The 18450-nt window shown below is 33.8% G+C and overlaps 2 protein-coding genes across 2 annotated transcripts; both read left to right on the top strand.

Moving 5' to 3' along the window:
* The first annotated feature begins 1310 nt into the window (after nucleotides 1–1310).
* Nucleotides 1311–7780, top strand: LOC114745996 (beta-xylosidase/alpha-L-arabinofuranosidase 2-like). Its single transcript, XM_028934203.1, has 7 exons — nucleotides 1311–1849; nucleotides 5057–5344; nucleotides 5447–5616; nucleotides 5716–5813; nucleotides 5942–6292; nucleotides 6416–6826; nucleotides 7006–7780. Exons 1-7 carry the CDS (start codon nucleotides 1379–1381, stop codon nucleotides 7587–7589), a joined length of 2373 nt encoding a protein of 790 aa, XP_028790036.1. The 5' UTR covers nucleotides 1311–1378; the 3' UTR covers nucleotides 7590–7780.
* Nucleotides 7781–8915: 1135 nt separating this feature from the next.
* On the top strand, nucleotides 8916–18410 carry LOC114746086 (LMBR1 domain-containing protein 2 homolog A-like; the record flags this gene model as incomplete). Its single annotated transcript, XM_028934301.1, has 14 exons — nucleotides 8916–9083; nucleotides 9461–9537; nucleotides 9782–9940; nucleotides 10043–10256; nucleotides 10735–10821; nucleotides 10926–11065; nucleotides 11186–11266; nucleotides 13676–13770; nucleotides 14061–14236; nucleotides 14754–14884; nucleotides 15186–15273; nucleotides 16128–16347; nucleotides 16671–16777; nucleotides 18215–18410. Coding segments are annotated over exons 1-14 (1939 nt in total), but the record flags the coding sequence as incomplete, so codon positions are not given.
* Nucleotides 18411–18450: the final 40 nt, after the last annotated feature.

The following is an 18450-nucleotide window of genomic DNA, read 5'->3' as shown; positions in this document are numbered from 1 at the left end:
AATTACATGACTCCTCAAATATCATGTTTTTCTTTTTCTTTAATGTTGGCAAAATAAATTTGACTTTTTTTTTGAGACATTTTTAACAAGTTAACGCTCTTTGTTAATTCCAGAGAGATGGTTGAAAGTAATTTATGATAGTAATTGAATGAAGTGATTAAACAAGTAACTCTCATAACTAATTCATAATGACTGCCTTAGATATTTCAATTCAGAATTTTTTCTTGGTATTTAGAAGGTGAATAAATGGCTTATTTTTTAATCTTTTAAAAGTGATTTTAGATGAGGTAAAGAAAGCGACAAACCAAAAATGATTGATTTCATTTATGTGATGAGATCCCATGAAACGATTATTTGTTTTTTCTTTCTTACGTCACCTAAAATATTTTGAAATGAAGTTTTCAGGGATAACAACTTATAAATGTATATATTAATTTTCTTCTAAATTTATATTATTCAATATTATTGATTATAGAAGATCTAAATTGAAATTAGCAATTTTTCCATGTGCAATTTTTTTAAAAAATGCGACAAGGTTAGTTACAGGCAAAATGAAAAGAAAAAAAGGAAAAAGGGATAATTTTTATATTATACAATATGCACGAACTTTTCAATATTAAAAAAAATTTCCTTTTTATATATCATATCGATTATATCAATGATTTTCAGCAGTGTAAATTATTTATTTCATTCGTTTTTTGTTCCTTTCTTTCCCCAGCTGCCGTCCAGTAGAGGCCAATCCATACTCGTTTAAATCTTAAAGCTGCTTAGAATAAAAACATACGTTCTTGTTGATAAGGTTGCAACTTGCAACTCACAAGAAAGATGGAAACTTGTTTTTGTTCGCTTAGTGCATTGAATTAAATCTAAACAAACAACTTTGTGTTTAATCCACGATTTCAATTCAATATTCATCCACGTTTTGTCAACAAGTGAACATCAAATTATCAATATTTCTTTCCAATCTTTTACAATAAAATGTCACAGTTTGAAATGAAATCATGATTCACTTCCCCACGTCATTTACCCTGTTCAAGAAACTCTGGCCAAATTTTCAAATCACGATACCAAAAAGACAAAGAGAAGAAGTATTATTTATTATTATTTTTCTTTTGCAGTCCACGCAGTGTGTAATATAAATTACCAACCACAGTACTGAAACTTCCCAACCAAACAAACCCAGTTCCCTTGTGGAAACCAGAGAAGTTTTCTCTCAGAAAAACCTGAGAGAAAAACTCTGTACAGATTCTTGCCCTTCTTCCTCCCGATCCCCACATTGAATTTCCTCACTATAAATCATACCCATTTCATTTTTTCTCATAAAAACCAAACCCATTTCATTTTTTTTTTCTCAACCCCATTTATTTCTCAGGCCACAATGGCCATTAATACCGGAAGACTAAGAAACAGAGCACCGAAGGTGTCCGTTTCGCACTCTGTTTTCCCCTGTTTTCAATTCTCCTTCTCCTTCTTCTTCCTCTCTGTTCTACTGAGTCCTGGTCGAGTTTCAGGCCAAACGTCACCAGTTTTTGCCTGTGATGTGGCCAACAATCCGGAACTCGCCGGGTACGGATTCTGCAACAAGTCATTGGCGATCGAAGCAAGGGTGGGGGATTTGGTGAAGAGACTGACTCTGCAAGAGAAGGTAGGGAATCTGGTGAATTCTGCGGCGAATGTGAGCAGACTTGGGATTCCAAAGTATGAATGGTGGTCCGAGGCACTTCATGGAGTGTCTAATGTGGGCCCAGGAACTCGGTTTTCAAGTTTGGTTCCTGGAGCTACCAGTTTTCCGATGCCTATTCTCACTGCCGCTTCTTTCAACTCGTCTCTGTTTGAGGCCATTGGAAAGGTCAGATTTCTCTTCTCTAATGTATAAATTTGTTTGCCTGTTTGTTTTTATCTTTGAGCATAAGGGGATTGGCTTGATAGGAGAAGCAATGTGTGTGATGTTCTGTGAACTTGTGATTCTTTCTAGCAATCATGATGTTGCTTTTTGTGGAAGAACAGAGAGCAGACGTGAGGAATCCAGATTCTGTGTATCTTTTTTACCCTTTTTTGCCTAGCGGCATTGACAAATCTATATCTATCGTAATAGTAGTAGTAGTAACAATAAAAGAATAGTTAAGGGCATTGAAGGAAGTGCTTACAAATTTTGAATTCGTTTTTACTTGTCACCAAATAAAAAATTACACACATGATAATTAAATAGTGTAACATACTACTCCCTCCAGATTTTTTTTTAACAAGAGACAATTTGGTAGATGTGATATCTCTAAATATAAGAAATAAGTATTCTTTATTTAAAAATTTAAATTAGTCTTTTCATTTTTACCCTATTACATATATGTCACTTATTATCCTCCGGTGATAAATTTTCACTGATTAGATTATTTTTCATGTACTATCTTTACAAATAAGAATGTAATTAAAAAAATATGTATATACCTTACATATTTATTACTTTCATCTAAATTTAACTAATATTTTGAGCCCAATAATTTTAATAGTTGTTTCTAATAATAAAAGATGGAGAGGGTATTTATATTTGTTTATACTCACCTACTTCTCGCTTTTACGGGAGTAAATCTCACTTTTGAAAAGGGGGTCATCTCATTTTACACCTTGACTTAATTTTAGGCGGTTAATAACATTTGATTCCTTAAAAACTCCACTTAGGCCCACTTAGTAAAATTAAATGTGAGAATATATCGTGCAGTTCATAGTGCAGAGCTTAGGACAAGACTTATTACTATTATATGCACGTTTCATTAGATCCCTCCCTCTCTTCCCGTGTGTCTCGTCGGAGAGTTTATGGTTCTGTGGTTAACATGTGGTCGTATCCTTTCAGAATTATTTATTCAAATGTAAATATATCAGTTTGTGCAATTTTTTTTTTTTGCTTATTTAATATGTAAACTACATGGAATTGAATTAAAAGAAATAAAAAGGGGGAATAATTTTTTTGTCTTATTCTTTATTTTATAAAATGTGTCTGGTCCTTCGAAAGTTGGAAAAAAATCATTTTGATATTAAATCTTATGATTGAAGCACTCAAAATTTTTTAATATCATGACAGAAATTTTATATGTGAAAAAAGAGAACGAATTCATCATAAAGTACTGGTTTTTAATTTTATTCTTGATAATATTTTTTTAATGAAGTCTGGTGGTTTTTGTGGTGTTTTCAAAATGTACTAAAATTTAAGTTTGTTGGTTCAACAAACCAATTAGCTGGTCTGCTTTGGATTTTACAACGAAGCTTCATTGATTTGAATTGGTAGCTGTCTGAGAACATGTTATCAAATATCGTACACATTTAGGTGATTTTTGAATATGAAATTAAATATCATGATTCGAAAGGTTTGATTCTCTAAACTTAAATGTAAGTTGGGGTGTCGGCAGAAAAAAGAAAAAATGAGTTGGGGAATTTCTTGTAATGCATTTATAATGCAATTTATCAAAATTGAAGTAGATATATAATTAATATAGGATGGAAATTGGAAAATACTGCCAAAAAACCAATTGTAGTTGAATTAAAAATTCAAACATCATAAATGAATAAAAGTAAGTTGGATATTGGAAGAGTCATTTTTGATTTGCCAATACTCACATATAAATTATTTTTTCTCGTTTCCTAAATATTAGAGTCAATGTATATGCTTGTTTTAGTTATAAATGTAACATTCTAGTCCATTTTGTATCTAAGTTTATAATTTCCTTTAAATTATCTTTATTGGTTATATATATTAAAGAAAAAATTTCATATGAGAGTTTTCATTACAAATATATCTTAAAGAAATCAATACATATATATTTTTTTATAAATGATTAACTTAAATTTTTTTAATATTTATAAATTAATTATTTAGCTCCTATATTTAGAATGGGAGAAGGTAAATTATAATACCAAATACTGAATAATTATATTTTTGTTTGCTTATAAAATTTGGTGTCTAGGTAGAATACGCCCATGAATTTTCCGAGTTTTTATGTGCATTAATGCTTGAGAGAAGTAGATAGAGGGTGGTTAAAGGGGTTGATTTTTGATCTGTCCCTGTTGAATTTTGACCTAAAAGTGTAAATCTTTTAGGTGTATATGTATGATTGAACTATACAATATAATAAATGACCCAAAAATTAAAAAAAGAAATGTAGGTTGAACTCCTAGTGGGATATTGCAGATTTTGATTAATACATTGAGAGGATCCAGCTTGCATGTTGAATTTTACGCCCAGCAGTGTGAAAGTGATAGGAGTGATGCTGATGGGTTTGTGACATAATTGAATAATTAATCAATCACTCACACTCACAATTCTTAATTTCTAATTGTTCAATAAATTTAATTGGCTGAACAATTATTACAACATTCTGTGGTTTAAATCAAATGTAGAGGTCAAGACAATAACACTTTTCTGGCCAGTTACCACATTCTTATATGGCAATTCATTGCTTTTTTTCCTCTAAAGGTATTGGTAGTTTAGTACCCGGTATTACTAAATCATTTTTTAGCATTGTCAAACTCGGTCAACATAATTTTCTTTATCGACAAAGTTAAAATCTTTTAACTTTGTTTGATAAGAATTGGGTCTCTTCCACTCGATTTAATTGTTATTGATGATGATAATAATATATTTTTTACTTCTTAGTTTATGAATAAAATTATGTTGTGGAGTATGCATTTAAAAGCATTGAGAAATAAATTCAAACTACCCGACACATTATAGGTACCATCCCTTTTTTTTTTTAAATAGGTACCATCTTATGGGCCTAAATATTCTTATTGGTCCCATCTGATTTGTAGTGTAAAATAAAAAGGACTTTTATCGTGAAGTTTTGGGCCCATAAGAATTAATACTTAGGCCCACAAGAATATTGTAAAGTGTGGACTCATAAGAATATAATACATGGGTCCAAATTGAATCGTTATTCCCCATTTTTATGGCTTATAAGAATAGCTTTCCCTTGTCCATTTCAGACGGATATTGAAACTTTTTTGAATAATTCATTTTTTCCCTGTAATATATTGATATGTTTATGATGATTTGTGGTCATTGTAGGTGGTTTCAACAGAAGCAAGAGCAATGTACAATGTGGGATTAGCTGGTCTAACATATTGGTCTCCAAACATCAACATATTTAGAGATCCAAGATGGGGAAGAGGCCAAGAGACTCCCGGAGAAGACCCCTTGCTCGCCAGTAAATACGCGACTGGGTATGTTAAGGGCTTACAACAAACCGATGACGCCGATTCGAACAAGCTCAAAGTTGCTGCTTGTTGTAAGCACTACACAGCTTATGATTTGGATAATTGGAAGGGTGTTGATCGCTACCACTTCAATGCTGTGGTAATCTATATGGTTCAAATCAATTTTTTTTTCCCTTTAGGCTCTTTTAAAGGCAGAAAAGACTAAAGAAATCATATATATTTATTTATTTATTTTGGTTAGGTGACACAACAAGATTTGGATGACACTTTCCAACCACCATTCAAGAGTTGTGTGATTGATGGGAATGTTGCTAGTGTCATGTGCTCCTATAACCAGGTTAATGGGAAGCCAACCTGTGCAGATCCTGACCTTCTTAAAGGAATTATTAGAGGCCAATGGAAACTAAATGGGTATAAATCTAATTATTCTGATATGAAAAAATTTACCAAGTGTTAAGTCATGTGTAATACTAATATTATTTTGATGTGTGTGTATATATTGGAATGTAGGTATATTGTTTCAGATTGTGATTCAGTTAAAGTGCTTTTTAATGACCAGCACTATACAAAGACTCCTGAAGAAGCAGTAGCCAAATCCATTCTCGCAGGTGTTAAAAAAAATTACAAGATTCCTTCAATGATATGCAATAGATGAACACTAATTGGTTATGCAGGTTTAGATGATATGCCTGCTGACTTTACTTTGTTATCTGCAAAAATGCGAATGGATGGACAGGCTTGGACTTGAACTGTGGGGATTTCTTAGGGAAATATACAGAAAATGCAGTGAAGCAAGGGCTTGTGGATGAAGCATCCATAGACAAAGCACTGTCCAACAACTTTGCCACTTTGATGAGGCTTGGTTTCTTTGATGGTGACCCAAGCAAGCAGGCTTACGGAAACCTTGGTCCCAAGGATGTGTGCACTGAAGCGAACCGAGAACTCGCTCGAGAATCTGCGAGGCAAGGGATTGTTCTGCTCAAAAACAGTCCAGGATCACTACCTTTTGATGCCAAGACCATCAAATCTCTAGCAGTTATTGGACCCAATGCTAATGCCACTAGGACCATGATTGGAAATTATGAGGGTACAAAAATTCTCCACATCTTACAACTATTCATGATTTACTCATAAAGTTTTGAGAAATTACATGAACTAAAACTTAGCTTGACCTGCAATACCCACAGAATTTGTGTCTTTTTTTTTATAGGCATCCCTTGTAGCTACACTTCACCATTGCAAGGGCTAACAGCACTGGTTTCTACAAGTTATGCTGCTGGTTGTGCTGATGTGCAATGCGCGAGTGCAGAGCTAGACGATGCGAAGAAGATTGCAGCTTCTGCAGATGCAACTGTGCTTGTTGTGGGAGCAAGTTTGGCCATAGAGGCAGAGAGCCTTGACAGACTCAACATTCTTCTTCCAGGGCAGCAGCAACTTTTGATCAGCGAGGTTGCAAATGTGTCTAAGGGACCTGTGGTTCTTGTCATCATGTCTGGTGGATGCATGGATGTGTCCTTTGCCAAAAGTAATGATAAGATCACAAGCATTTTGTGGGTTGGTTATCCTGGCGAAGCCGGTGGTGCTGCCATAGCTGATGTCCTTTTTGGATTTCACAATCCAAGTAAGTCTCTCATACTCTCTTCACATGACATCTTCATGTACACACAACGTGCTTATTCTTAAGTAGCTAATTTAAGCTCTAAATTTGATCCTTTAACTGCATATATAATCATACATTCCAAGAGGGTAATAGAAAAATGTGAACTTTCTAACACAAAAGAATGAACTTTCTTAATGCAGGCGGGAGATTACCTATGACATGGTACCCACAATCCTATTTAGATAACGTACCAATGACCAACATGAACATGAGGCCCGATCCAGCCACAGGGTATCCTGGGAGAACATATAGATTTTATAAGGGAGAAACTGTATTTTCTTTTGGAGATGGAATAAGCTTCTCCAAGTTTGAACATACACTAGTTAAAGCGCCAGAATTGGTGTCTGTTTCCTTAGCAAATGATCATCCTTGCAAATCTAGTTCCTCGGAGTGCAATTCACTTGATGTTGCCGATGAAGAACACTATTGCTCAAACTTGACTTTTGATGTTCATCTAATGGTGAAGAACAAGGGCAAAATGAGTAGTGGACACACAGTGTTCTTGTTCTCTAGCCCTCCTGCTGTACACAATGCTCCTCTGAAACACTTGTTGGGATTTGAGAAAGTGCATTTGGCAGGAAAATCAGAAGGGTTGGTTAGGTTTAAAGTGGATGTTTGTAAGGATTTAAGTGTGGTTGATGAAGCTGGGAAGAGGAAAGTTGCCTTGGGACAACATTTGCTTCATGTGGGAGACTTGAAACGTGTCTTGAGCGTGAGGGTTTGATATAAGTTTTCAAATCCTCACTACTGACTTTTTCTCCCCTTTTTCTTTCTTTGTTTTTTTTTTTTGGAATATACTCTCATTGCTTACAAGGGTTTACTTGGATAGTTGGGATGAATTGGAGATAATTGTATCGAAATCATTTGATTTTTTTTTCCAATTATTAATACTAAAAAAATGTCAAATTTATCAAATGAATGTGTTTCTGCTTATATGTTGTTTCTGATATGATAAGGAACATAAGAAAAAGAAGGAGAAAGACATGTTTAAGTTCCAAGTTATATATTTCTGGGTGACTTCCCTTGCTCAATAGATCTGATCTGCTTTTGTTAGCAATCAAGATCGTCAAACTCACGAGTTGTTACACACCGAGTTCATTGAGTTTGCGCCTTGTCAACTTACTCACAAAGAGACTCGGTTAAACTCATTCATAGCTCAAACAAACTCAGTCAACTTGCCATTTTCACCTGACTTTGAGTGACTTGAGTGACTCTTTACCGAACTCAGTGAAAGAAACTCTTAGGCCCCGTTTAGTTGGGTGGAAAGTCCAGATTTTCCCTTTGAAATAATGGAAATGGAAATTAGGTAGCAAATGATTTTACTGGCAAATGATTTATCACAACAATACCCCTTGATTTAAAAAGAAAAAAAGAAAGATTATTTTCAACGCTTAAAATCTCATCACACAATTAGATATGTTTAGGATAAAGAAAACCAAAGCAAATTCAAACAGACTATTCCATGCAAGAACTATTATTTATTCTTTTCTTTTTGGGCCAAAACTTTATTTCATTAAGATTAAGAAATATTTTATTCTTTCATCTGGCAAGCGCTTTTCTTGTATGGTTCTTTGCGGGAAAAAATCAGACTAGCATAATAAGAAAAATATGCATAAGAAAGGATTGTACAAATATGTATTTTACGTCAAAATGTGATTATTAATCAATGGTAATAAGCGAAAATAACTCTCAATAAAATAAAGTAAATGCACGTCTTTGTTATATTGCATGCTAAAAGAGCTAGAGGTACTGAATTAAGGGCAAAAAAATCTCCCCTTGACCGGTTCTCCTTGCTTTCAAGTTAAGCATTAACTTAAAATGCTCTTCAATTTCGTTTATTTTCCCAAACCCTAGATCTCTACCCTCACTCCATCGATGATTCTCTTTTCTGTCTTTCTTCTGCAGAAAAAACAGAGGAGAAGAAAGACCGGGAGAGAAAATTAAATAAGAAGAACACCAACATACAAATGCACGCATGCAGATGTAAGACAAGGGAGATAGATATACATACACACGCACACAATCATATAATTAAAACAATTTAAGAATAATGGGGTTGTTTTATATGTTCTCGTTGGCTCTAACAATTGGTATGGTGATTTTCACGTTGAAATATTTTGCTGGACCTGATGTCCCAAAGTATGTGTTCTTCACCGTTGCTTATACCTGGTTCTGCTCCATCTCCATCATTGTCCTTGTCCCAGCCGACATATGGACGGTATTTCCAATCCGTTATAGTTTTATATTTTAGCTTTATATATTTATATATATGTATATATGATTATACTTACGTACAGTAGTATTCTTGTACTGTTGGTAATTATCTGATAAAACTCGATTCAGTTGAGTTACAAGACATTCTTGTTGACAGCTTTACATATCTGTTTAAAACGTTCATATTTTCATAAGGCAAGGAATTAAAACAAGATAATTTCTAAGGATTATTCATAATATTTGATTTCCTTGGGACTCAAATGTATTATAAAGCTGTTTATATGTGTTCTGAAGGATCCTGATCTTAGTTTTATATAGATTTAAGTGCATTATATTATCTGAAATGCAACCTTATCCTAGTCATTTTATTTCGTGAAATAGACGATTCATGGAGATTATAATGGTGAGATTTCCATCTTGTGGAGTTTGTCATATTGGAGTACGTTCTTACTTACATGGTAAGCTTCTCCTTTATGGAGTTTTCTTCAACGATTACTCATTTAAAACTCTTAATGTTGGTAGATCTGCTTCCTTGAGATCTACATGATATAGATACGACGTTGTTTCGAACCTTGGCCTTACCTGAACCTTAATTAATGAAAATTGGGGGGGGGGGGGGAGTTGATGATGAAGTATAAATAGGTTGGTAGAATTACAAACTCAGAGAGATCTTTGTATTAAATTAATTATTGGTCTAAACAGGGCTGTGGTTCCCACTATTCAGGGTTATGAAGATGCTGGAGACTTTACAGTGAAAGCAAGACTAAAGACAAGCATCCATGGAAACCTAGTTTTCTATCTCTCTATTGGTCTTGTCAGCCTTCTTGGACTCATGTTACTGGTTATTTTCCACACAGATTGGTTTGTTTCTTATATACTTTTGTCCATATATAATCATGCATGAATTTTGGGCTAATTATTATTATTAATTAATGTTTAATTAAAATGTTTTCAATTATTTAGGACAGGAAATATTATGGGGTTTGCGATGGCTTGCTCTAATACATTTGGTCTGGTGACTGGTGCGTTTCTGCTTGGATTTGGATTGAGTGAAATTCCAAGGAGCCTTTGGATTAATGCAGATTGGAACACTCGCCAAAAGGTTCTTTCTCACATAGTTGCAAAAATGGCTGTCAAATTAGACAATGCTCATCAAGACTTTTCCAATGCCATTGTGGTAAGCCACTTCTTAATTACTTCTATTATAACAAAGTACAATTCAATAATGGAATGAAATTATGAATAGAAAAAAACCAAACATGATAGAAGCTAGCACCACCTCCAGTTAGATAATTAAACTAGCACTTCTTCGATCCTAAGGGTGTGTTTGGATGAAAACCAAACTATAGTTTGAAAAGTGATTTTAAGATATACGAAGTAAATATATGAAAGAGTTTGTCTTGATTTGTAAAAAAGTGCTCTTCAAAAGCACTTTTATACGATGCCAAACACCCCTTTAAATGTAGAAGCTAGTTAGTCGATGTATTACCTAAAACTCTTTTCTTTTGTCGGTGTGATGAAGCCATTTGACAAAACTAAACTGTATCAAAACATGGGCATCGGGTATTGTTCAAAAGGGGAAAAAAACAAACTCTTTCCTACTATATTATATTTTGCAGACATATATAATTTGTGATGATGGTGTGCATTACCAGATCACACAAGCAACCTCAAAGCAGATGTCCAAGCGAGATCCTCTGAAACCCTACATGAATGTCATTGATAACATGCTGCTTCAGATGGTAAGGTCTATTATTACTTTGTGCATATGACTACTGGAGTTTCAGAGTTCGTTCAACTAATGCTTGATTGTAATTATTGTTTTTTTTTTTTATTTTCTTAATAGTTGAAGGAAGATCCGTCCTTCAAACCACAGGGAGGGAGATTAGGGGAAAGTGACATGGATTATGACACTGACGTGAAGTCAATGGCAGCACTACGGCGTTACCTTAAAAGATCTCAGGAGGAGTATTACAGATATAGGAGGTATATGCATTAAGGGTTGGGCTGATGGATCAGATATTTATCTTTCCTTCTAGAGCTTTATTAATTTTAAGTTGATTATAGATTGATTGAATTGGCTTAATTGTTTCTTTTTTTTGGCAGTGAATATATAAAGTTCGTCTTAGAAGCCCTGGAGCTGGAGGATACCATAAAAAATTTTGGAGGTCGCAAAAATACTGGATGGTTTGCCCTGAACCAACTTTTGTTACTTTTGATTGTCTTGTCTCCATTGATTAGTCAAGTCTGGATTTTTGGTTTACCGGGGCAGTCTTGTTTTGGATGAGGCTCTTGTAGTCATTATCCCTCTATCTGGAGATAGAAAGGGAGACACCCATACTTCATAGGAAAATTCCGAATATTAAAATCAGTCAAGCCACAAATTTCCTCCTTGGTATCATCTTTAACACCACTCATGGATAAGTGGGATTTGTCAGGATTAGCAATCAAATTAACCTGTAGCTTCAGAAAATTCAGAGAGTGCCTCTATTAAAATTTCAAATGAGTCAACATTTCCTTTACTACATTGAGGTTGAAACTTGAATGGTCTAGCTTTAGCAAAAAGATATAATAATCTATTCAAATGCTCCATATCAAACACAGAAAATAAAGAAGAAATTGGTTCACCTTACCTCATACCTCTTTGACCTTTGAAAAAGCCATGATAAGAATGAAGAAAACGTTGAAGTTTTAATGCACGTCATAATACACTGAACAAATTTGGCAGGGAAATTTAACCCGCTTTGTAATTCCTTAACAAAGCTCCGTGCCACAGAATCATAAGCCTTCTTAATATCTTTCTTCATCATAAATCCAGAAGAGGTACTCATTGACTAACTCTGGCAACACCATTTCCAGACTTTCACAAAAGCATTTTTGAAATACACTTATACAGAGTGTTAGATAATGCTATTGACTAGCTTAAGACAGAAGCATCTTTATTGATTACTTCCAGGATAGCCTCAGAGATGTCATCTCCAATGATATCCCCAGTTGACTTGAAAAACTCACTACTCTAACTATTAGGCTTAATTAGGGCTCTTATCGGATGCAATAGAGAACATGACATCTTTGACATCCTTTTTGGTAAGAGGTTTGATCAATTGACACTGCTGCATAACGTTCAGAGTTGGGCCTTCATTAATGGCTTCAATGGTTCCCAAGATACCTTGGAAATAATTATACAACCACTAACCTTCACTATTCTGAAAAGCATGAATTTTATTCCTTCTCACTCTAGCTTTCAAAATCCCATGGAAATATTTTGTATTAAGGCCCCACATTTCTCAACTGGGCTGCCTTTGCTTTTTGTTTATAGAAACTGCCTGTCATAGCAGTCACTCTAAGATCATTTAAGTGAACTTTCCTTTCTTCCTCCTGTAGTTCAGTATTCCATACATCATTTTGGAGAGGCCCTTTTGAACTTGTTCAAGGATGTTTGGTAAACAATTTCTATAAGACTTCCCAGTTTCGGCCTAGGAGCTTTTAGTTTTACCATTACATGCATTAGTTTGGAGCCGTTAGCCTCACGTCGATCTCCAATGTTCTTAAACCAATGTTTCCAACTTGTCAGATATTAGTCCGTATTGAAAAATTTAAACTGCTTTTCTCTCTTCCTCTACATGGTTTCCAATCTAACCAGCAAAGGGAGTGGTCAGAGATACTTCATTCATGAATAAAACCTCATAATCTTCAAAAAGATCATAACATTTCTAATTCACTAAAACTCTTATCAATTTTTGAGAAAACCCCTGCCTTTTAGATCCGTCAGTGAGCAAGCTTCGATACAGTCTCTGAAATCATCCATTTCAATAGCGTTGATTGTTGAACCTCCAAGGAGATCATCAAAATTCATCAGAACATTATTTGAAATCCTCCATTACAACCCACGGTTCTTCATAGCACTGGCTCATGTGTCAATGTTATACTACCTCTAGTCCGAAATATAAAACCTAATTGGTAGTGCAATTTGTACTATATAAACTAGATCTTCTATTTATGATCAGAGGCAGTATCTTTTCTCTCAGCTGCAGTGTTATAGCCATAGGTGAAAGTGATAAAAAAAATCTCTTCTTCAAAGCTAAAAAAGAGATTACTTCACAATTTATGTATTGGTTACTCCTTACCAGGATGCTTAGTTTCAACTCCTCTTTCTTCCAAGGAATCCCTATTCGTGCCAAAAACTCCTGTCGCAGGATTTAATAGCCCTCTTTCTTAAGTTTAGTTTCTGCAAACTCATGATACCTGTATTATTATGATCACAAAAAACTGAAGCTTCTCTTTGTAGTTATGTCCAACAACGATGTAAACTGAAGCTTCTCTCAAGCCCTTTCTGCATGATACTATAGATAGTGATGATCATAAATGTTTTGAAGAGTTCAAACAAAAGAAAAAAGAAAGAGGTATACACAGACAGAGGGAGACAAATTCTTTGCTGTTATTTCTAGGAATATATTCTAGTGTTAAGGTTTAAGTCAATATATAGGCTAAATCCTCATTAAGATGAACAAAATATTATTTCTATGTAGCTAAATAATTTCACTGCTCTCCTTTTTGCTCATTAGAAAACTAAGGTAATATTCCATCGTTGCATAGGAAATATGTTTCATGCTTCAGGCCTGAACGAACTGGAAGATTGGCTGGAGTTTTGGATACAACTGGTACGCTTTACCTCAAAAAACTTAAATTCAGTAAAGTACACGTAGATTTTGTCTTTTACAGTTCAACTATGTTGGGAACATTTTTACCATACCAACTTTCTACTTTATGCATCAAATAACTTACCCTTAGATTTTGTTATGTTTGGAAGTCTCTCTTCATAGTATTCTCTCTCCTATTTTCCTCTTCATCCAAACCAAGCCTTACAGTGAAACACAGATGATGATGAAGAATCAAGACAGTTAATAGAGATGTTCTTTTATATACATACATAAGTATATATGCCACTTTCTTAATTGATTATCTCTTAATTAATTGTCAGAGTTTGTGTGGAGGTGCATATTGAAGAAGCAACTTGAGAAATCATTGGCAGTGGCATTGGGTTGCATGTCAGTGGCAATTCTATTAGCAGAGGCCACCATTCTACCCGGCGGTGTTGATCTCTCCCTTTTCTCTCTCTTAATCCGTGCTGTCTCAAGCAAAGAGATGCTTGTGCAGGTATAACTCATCATGCCAATTCCAAATTTGACAGATTTTCTTACGTACTAATCCCTTCCCTCTTAAGTGAGGGCCAAGATACTTTGATTTCTTACGTTTTAAGGTATTTCTCACTATCTCATGCATCTTAAGGAACGCTGGTTACATTGTTAAATTTGTCAAAACAATAGTTTAAGATTCCTTTTTTTTTACCCCTTTTAATTGAAAAGGGGGAAGAATATTACCATAGATCTTAAGAAAAGAATTTAATCACCCAAAAGTCCTGCAATATGCGAATGACTAGTTTCAATGGAAAAAAATGACAGCAAGCTGACGCTGGTTACTTATTTGTGAGACTTTTTGATGATTATATTTATTCTTTAGAATCTCGTAGTGATTTTCCAGAAAGAATGTAAACATCAGCATTATTTTTTTTTAATCAATACGCAGCACAAGAATCATAAATGAGTTGTATTGTTTATAGCTTACGAATAATATGACTTATTTTTGGATTTATTAGATTGTTTGATTTGGGCAGTTAGCAGCTTTCATCCCATTGATGTATATGTGTGTCTGTACATATTATTCGTTGTTCAAAATGGGAATGCTCATGTTCTACTCCCTCACTCCAAGACAAACCAGCTCCGTAAATTTGCTTATGATTTGCTCGTAAGTTTCTCTATCACATCCCTCTCTAAATGGATTAATAATAAAGTGGATGACTTGAATGATCTTGATCTAATGTTTTTAATTTCAAATCGCCAAAACATTAAAAGCCTCTTCAAAATGAATCACTTTCCCACATTATAAAAAAAAAAAAAGAGGAAATACGGATAGTGAATAGGTTATTATAAATTATACGGCCTACTATAAATTTTTTTTGCTTCATATTATTATTTGATGATATTGATGATTTGATTATCGGAACAATCATTTTAAAAATTGGCTCTTCTTGTGGCGTGTTTTGTAGGATGGTTGCACGATATGCGCCTCCCATTTCGTACAACTTTCTCAACCTTATTCACCTTGATGGGGGTGAAAAAACCATTTTTGAACAGGTCATTTTCTAGCATTGTAATTACTTTGATAAATTAGCATTTTTTATTAATGATATTAAGATTGAAGAATTAAAAGTGCACTTTATAAACTTAAAGAACTAGAATGAAACTTGGTACAAATATAAATGACTAAACATATGCTTTAGCCTTAATTGATTTATTATTGAGAAAATTATTAACTTGATTGCAACTTAAACTTTAACTTAGTGCAACTTAATCCAACAATTTTGACTCAATTGAATCGCAATGCCTTAATTAACTTTAATTCACTAAAACTCAATCTCTGTAATTTTAACCATTTCAACTTTAGTTTTTAAACTTTATGAACTATATAATTTTATTTTCTAAAATACAAAGATTAATAATTTTAAGTGATTAAACTATAGGGACTGAATTGTGTCGAGCCACTCCTCTGGTCTTATTTATAAATCACTTTTAACATGTTTCATAGAGGTAAAAAAACCTTAAACTTTATTAATTCTCATTTAAAATTTAATAATTTTTCAACTTTATGCCTGTTCAATATATATTATCTCATATAAATAAAAGTAACACAATAATAAATAAAGGGTATATCTATACAAAAATTTTCTCTCATGGCCTTATAAATAGTACAAAACATTGTCTTTTCTCTCTATCCAGTAAATAGGACAAAGGAGTAAATATTCAAGGATCAAAATACCACTGAGTCAAAATTATAAAAATTGAGTCATACCAAGTTAACGTCCAGAGAGACTGAGTTGAAAGGGTGTATTTGGATTGGAAATTTTTTTATCAAACACATACCGATGTTATTTTCTGATTTGAGCAGATTGGAGTTGGTTACATGATATTGATATTCATTGTCTGTGTAGAGGATGGGAAATATTGACGATGCTGTACCTTTCTTTGGGGATGGATTCAACAAAATTTACCCGCTCATTATGGTTGTATACACACTTCTAATAGCAGGCAACTTTTTTAGTCGCATCATTGATTATTTTGGAAATTTGAAGATTTTCAAGTTTTTTAGAGATGATGCAGAAGATATGGATGGTTTTGACCCTTCTGGCATAATCATTCTACAAAAGGTCAGTCCAATTACTGCGATACTATATTTAATTAATGCCAGAAAACACACACACACACACACACACACACATATTAGTTGGAAATACTAGATATAGTACAATTAGTGTAAAAAAAAAAAAATTCACTCCCCCCAATTCTAAATGTAAGAGCTAGTAGAGGAGTATGTTTTCTACATAAATTATTTTAGCCATAAATGTAACATATCAATCTATTTTATTTCATAAATTTATTTTAAAACTCCCCCTGTAGATTGCACTTATTAAGGAAGTTTTGAGTAATTCTTAATCGGAATGATGAAAAGGAATAGTTTCTCATTTTCTTTTCAGAGCGTTCCCTTCTGCAAAAGGGGCACAAGGTTGCGGAGCATGTTTTCCCTCTAGCAAGGAGTTTCAGCATTAGTATTGATGTTGAGTCCACCAACAACAATACCTTGGTTTGTCACTATCAAATTCAATTGCAATATTTAATGGGAGAAATTGCTGAAAATTTTCTCATTATAAAATTTATTCCAAAGATAACCCAATGACTCGTGTCCTTGAGCGAATGCAACTTTTGTTTGGCTGCATGAACAGCAACATATATTCAATTATGTGTACATGTCTTTTGTTTTGCACATAATTGAAGTAAATTACACAAAGCCGAAAAAGAGTTATATTTACTGAAAATAAGTTGTACATGGGTCCATAAGCAAATCTCAGGTGCCTTTAAATAATAAATTTTACAATAGGAAAGCTTTCAACAATTTTTCTATTTAATATCTTATGTAACTCTCCGTTCTCAATACATAATTGCTTTGATATTTAGGATCAGAAAGAGAATATCACTGAGGCTATAAAACACACACAAGTAGCAGTAAGCTGAGATCCACAGATGATGATGTTGATGGGGATGATGAAGAGATGATTCAAAGTGACGAGAGCAAAAGTTTTGAAAGCAGAAAGTACCTTGCGTTAAGGGCAAACGTGAAGGAAGAAGTTCCCATTAATACTAATGATGGTGACAACAATATAAGTTCCCCAACGTTACAAAGAATAGCTTCAAGATGGGAATCCATGAAAAATGGAGTTTCCAGTTTAAGGACCAATAGATTCCTTCCTCTCACTACTCAAGCTCATCAGGGGGGCAACAATACTATTGTTCCTTCCCAATCTTCAAGTGGTTCACTTGATGAAATCTTCGAGAGACTAAAACACCCACCTTCACAATATATAGATTAGTACTAGCCTATTCATTATGTGAATTCAGCACACTTTCTTGTATATTACCTCAACTTCTCTGGTCCTAAATATGTTAAAGCATTTTCAACTATACATTACCTCTGGTCCTTAATATAAGGGCTAGTTTAACTTTTAATTTGGTCCTAAATATAAGATCTTAGTTCATTTTATTTTTCATATTTTTCATTTTTTAAGGTAGTTCTTGTTGTAGTCGCACATGTTAAATATTTTGTTAAATGATAATTCTATCTAATATACTTTATTAGTAATGGTATTTTAAGAAAGACAACATCTATTTATTATAAATAAGTGACTTACTAATTTTCTTAATCTACTTCAATTAGTTAAATAACTTTTATATTAAGGATTAAGGAGGTATATCAAACATCTTTAAAAAACTAGATTTTATATTAAAGACCGAAAGTAGTAACTAAAATATAGTCATTTCAGCCACCAAGATTGAATAGAATTAGTTATCGGATAAAACTCAGGTCAAGTTAATTAGTTTCATTATGTCAGTTTTCAATAACATTGTGCCACCTGTATAAGTTTCAATTAACGCCAATTCTTTCTTTTTCTCAAGAGCTCATGATTGATTTCAGATCATGGGTTCTCCTCTGTAAACACCACATATAATCCATGCGCGGTTACAGATGCTGTTCTTCAGGATTGTTCTCAAGGAATCTGAAGTACTTCTATTACCTAGTTATAATGGTGCTCTGTGTTCTACCCTCTTCCTCTTACATTCTCTTACCGCCATCGGAGTTGCCGCCGCCACCGGTGACGATGACTCTTCTTCAGTCAAGTGCTCTCCCCTCATAGTCGTTCTCGTCATCAGTATCTTCGCAAGTGCTTTTGTCATGATTACCTATTAAAGCATCATCTCCTA

This window comes from Neltuma alba, unplaced genomic scaffold (genome assembly GCF_004799145.2).
Source record: "Neltuma alba isolate B1F8T4 unplaced genomic scaffold, ASM479914v2 tig00000123_pilon, whole genome shotgun sequence".
Lineage (NCBI taxonomy): Eukaryota > Viridiplantae > Streptophyta > Magnoliopsida > Fabales > Fabaceae > Neltuma > Neltuma alba.
Note: the sequence above shows the minus strand (reverse complement) of the source record. Positions and strands in the feature narration are given on the sequence as shown.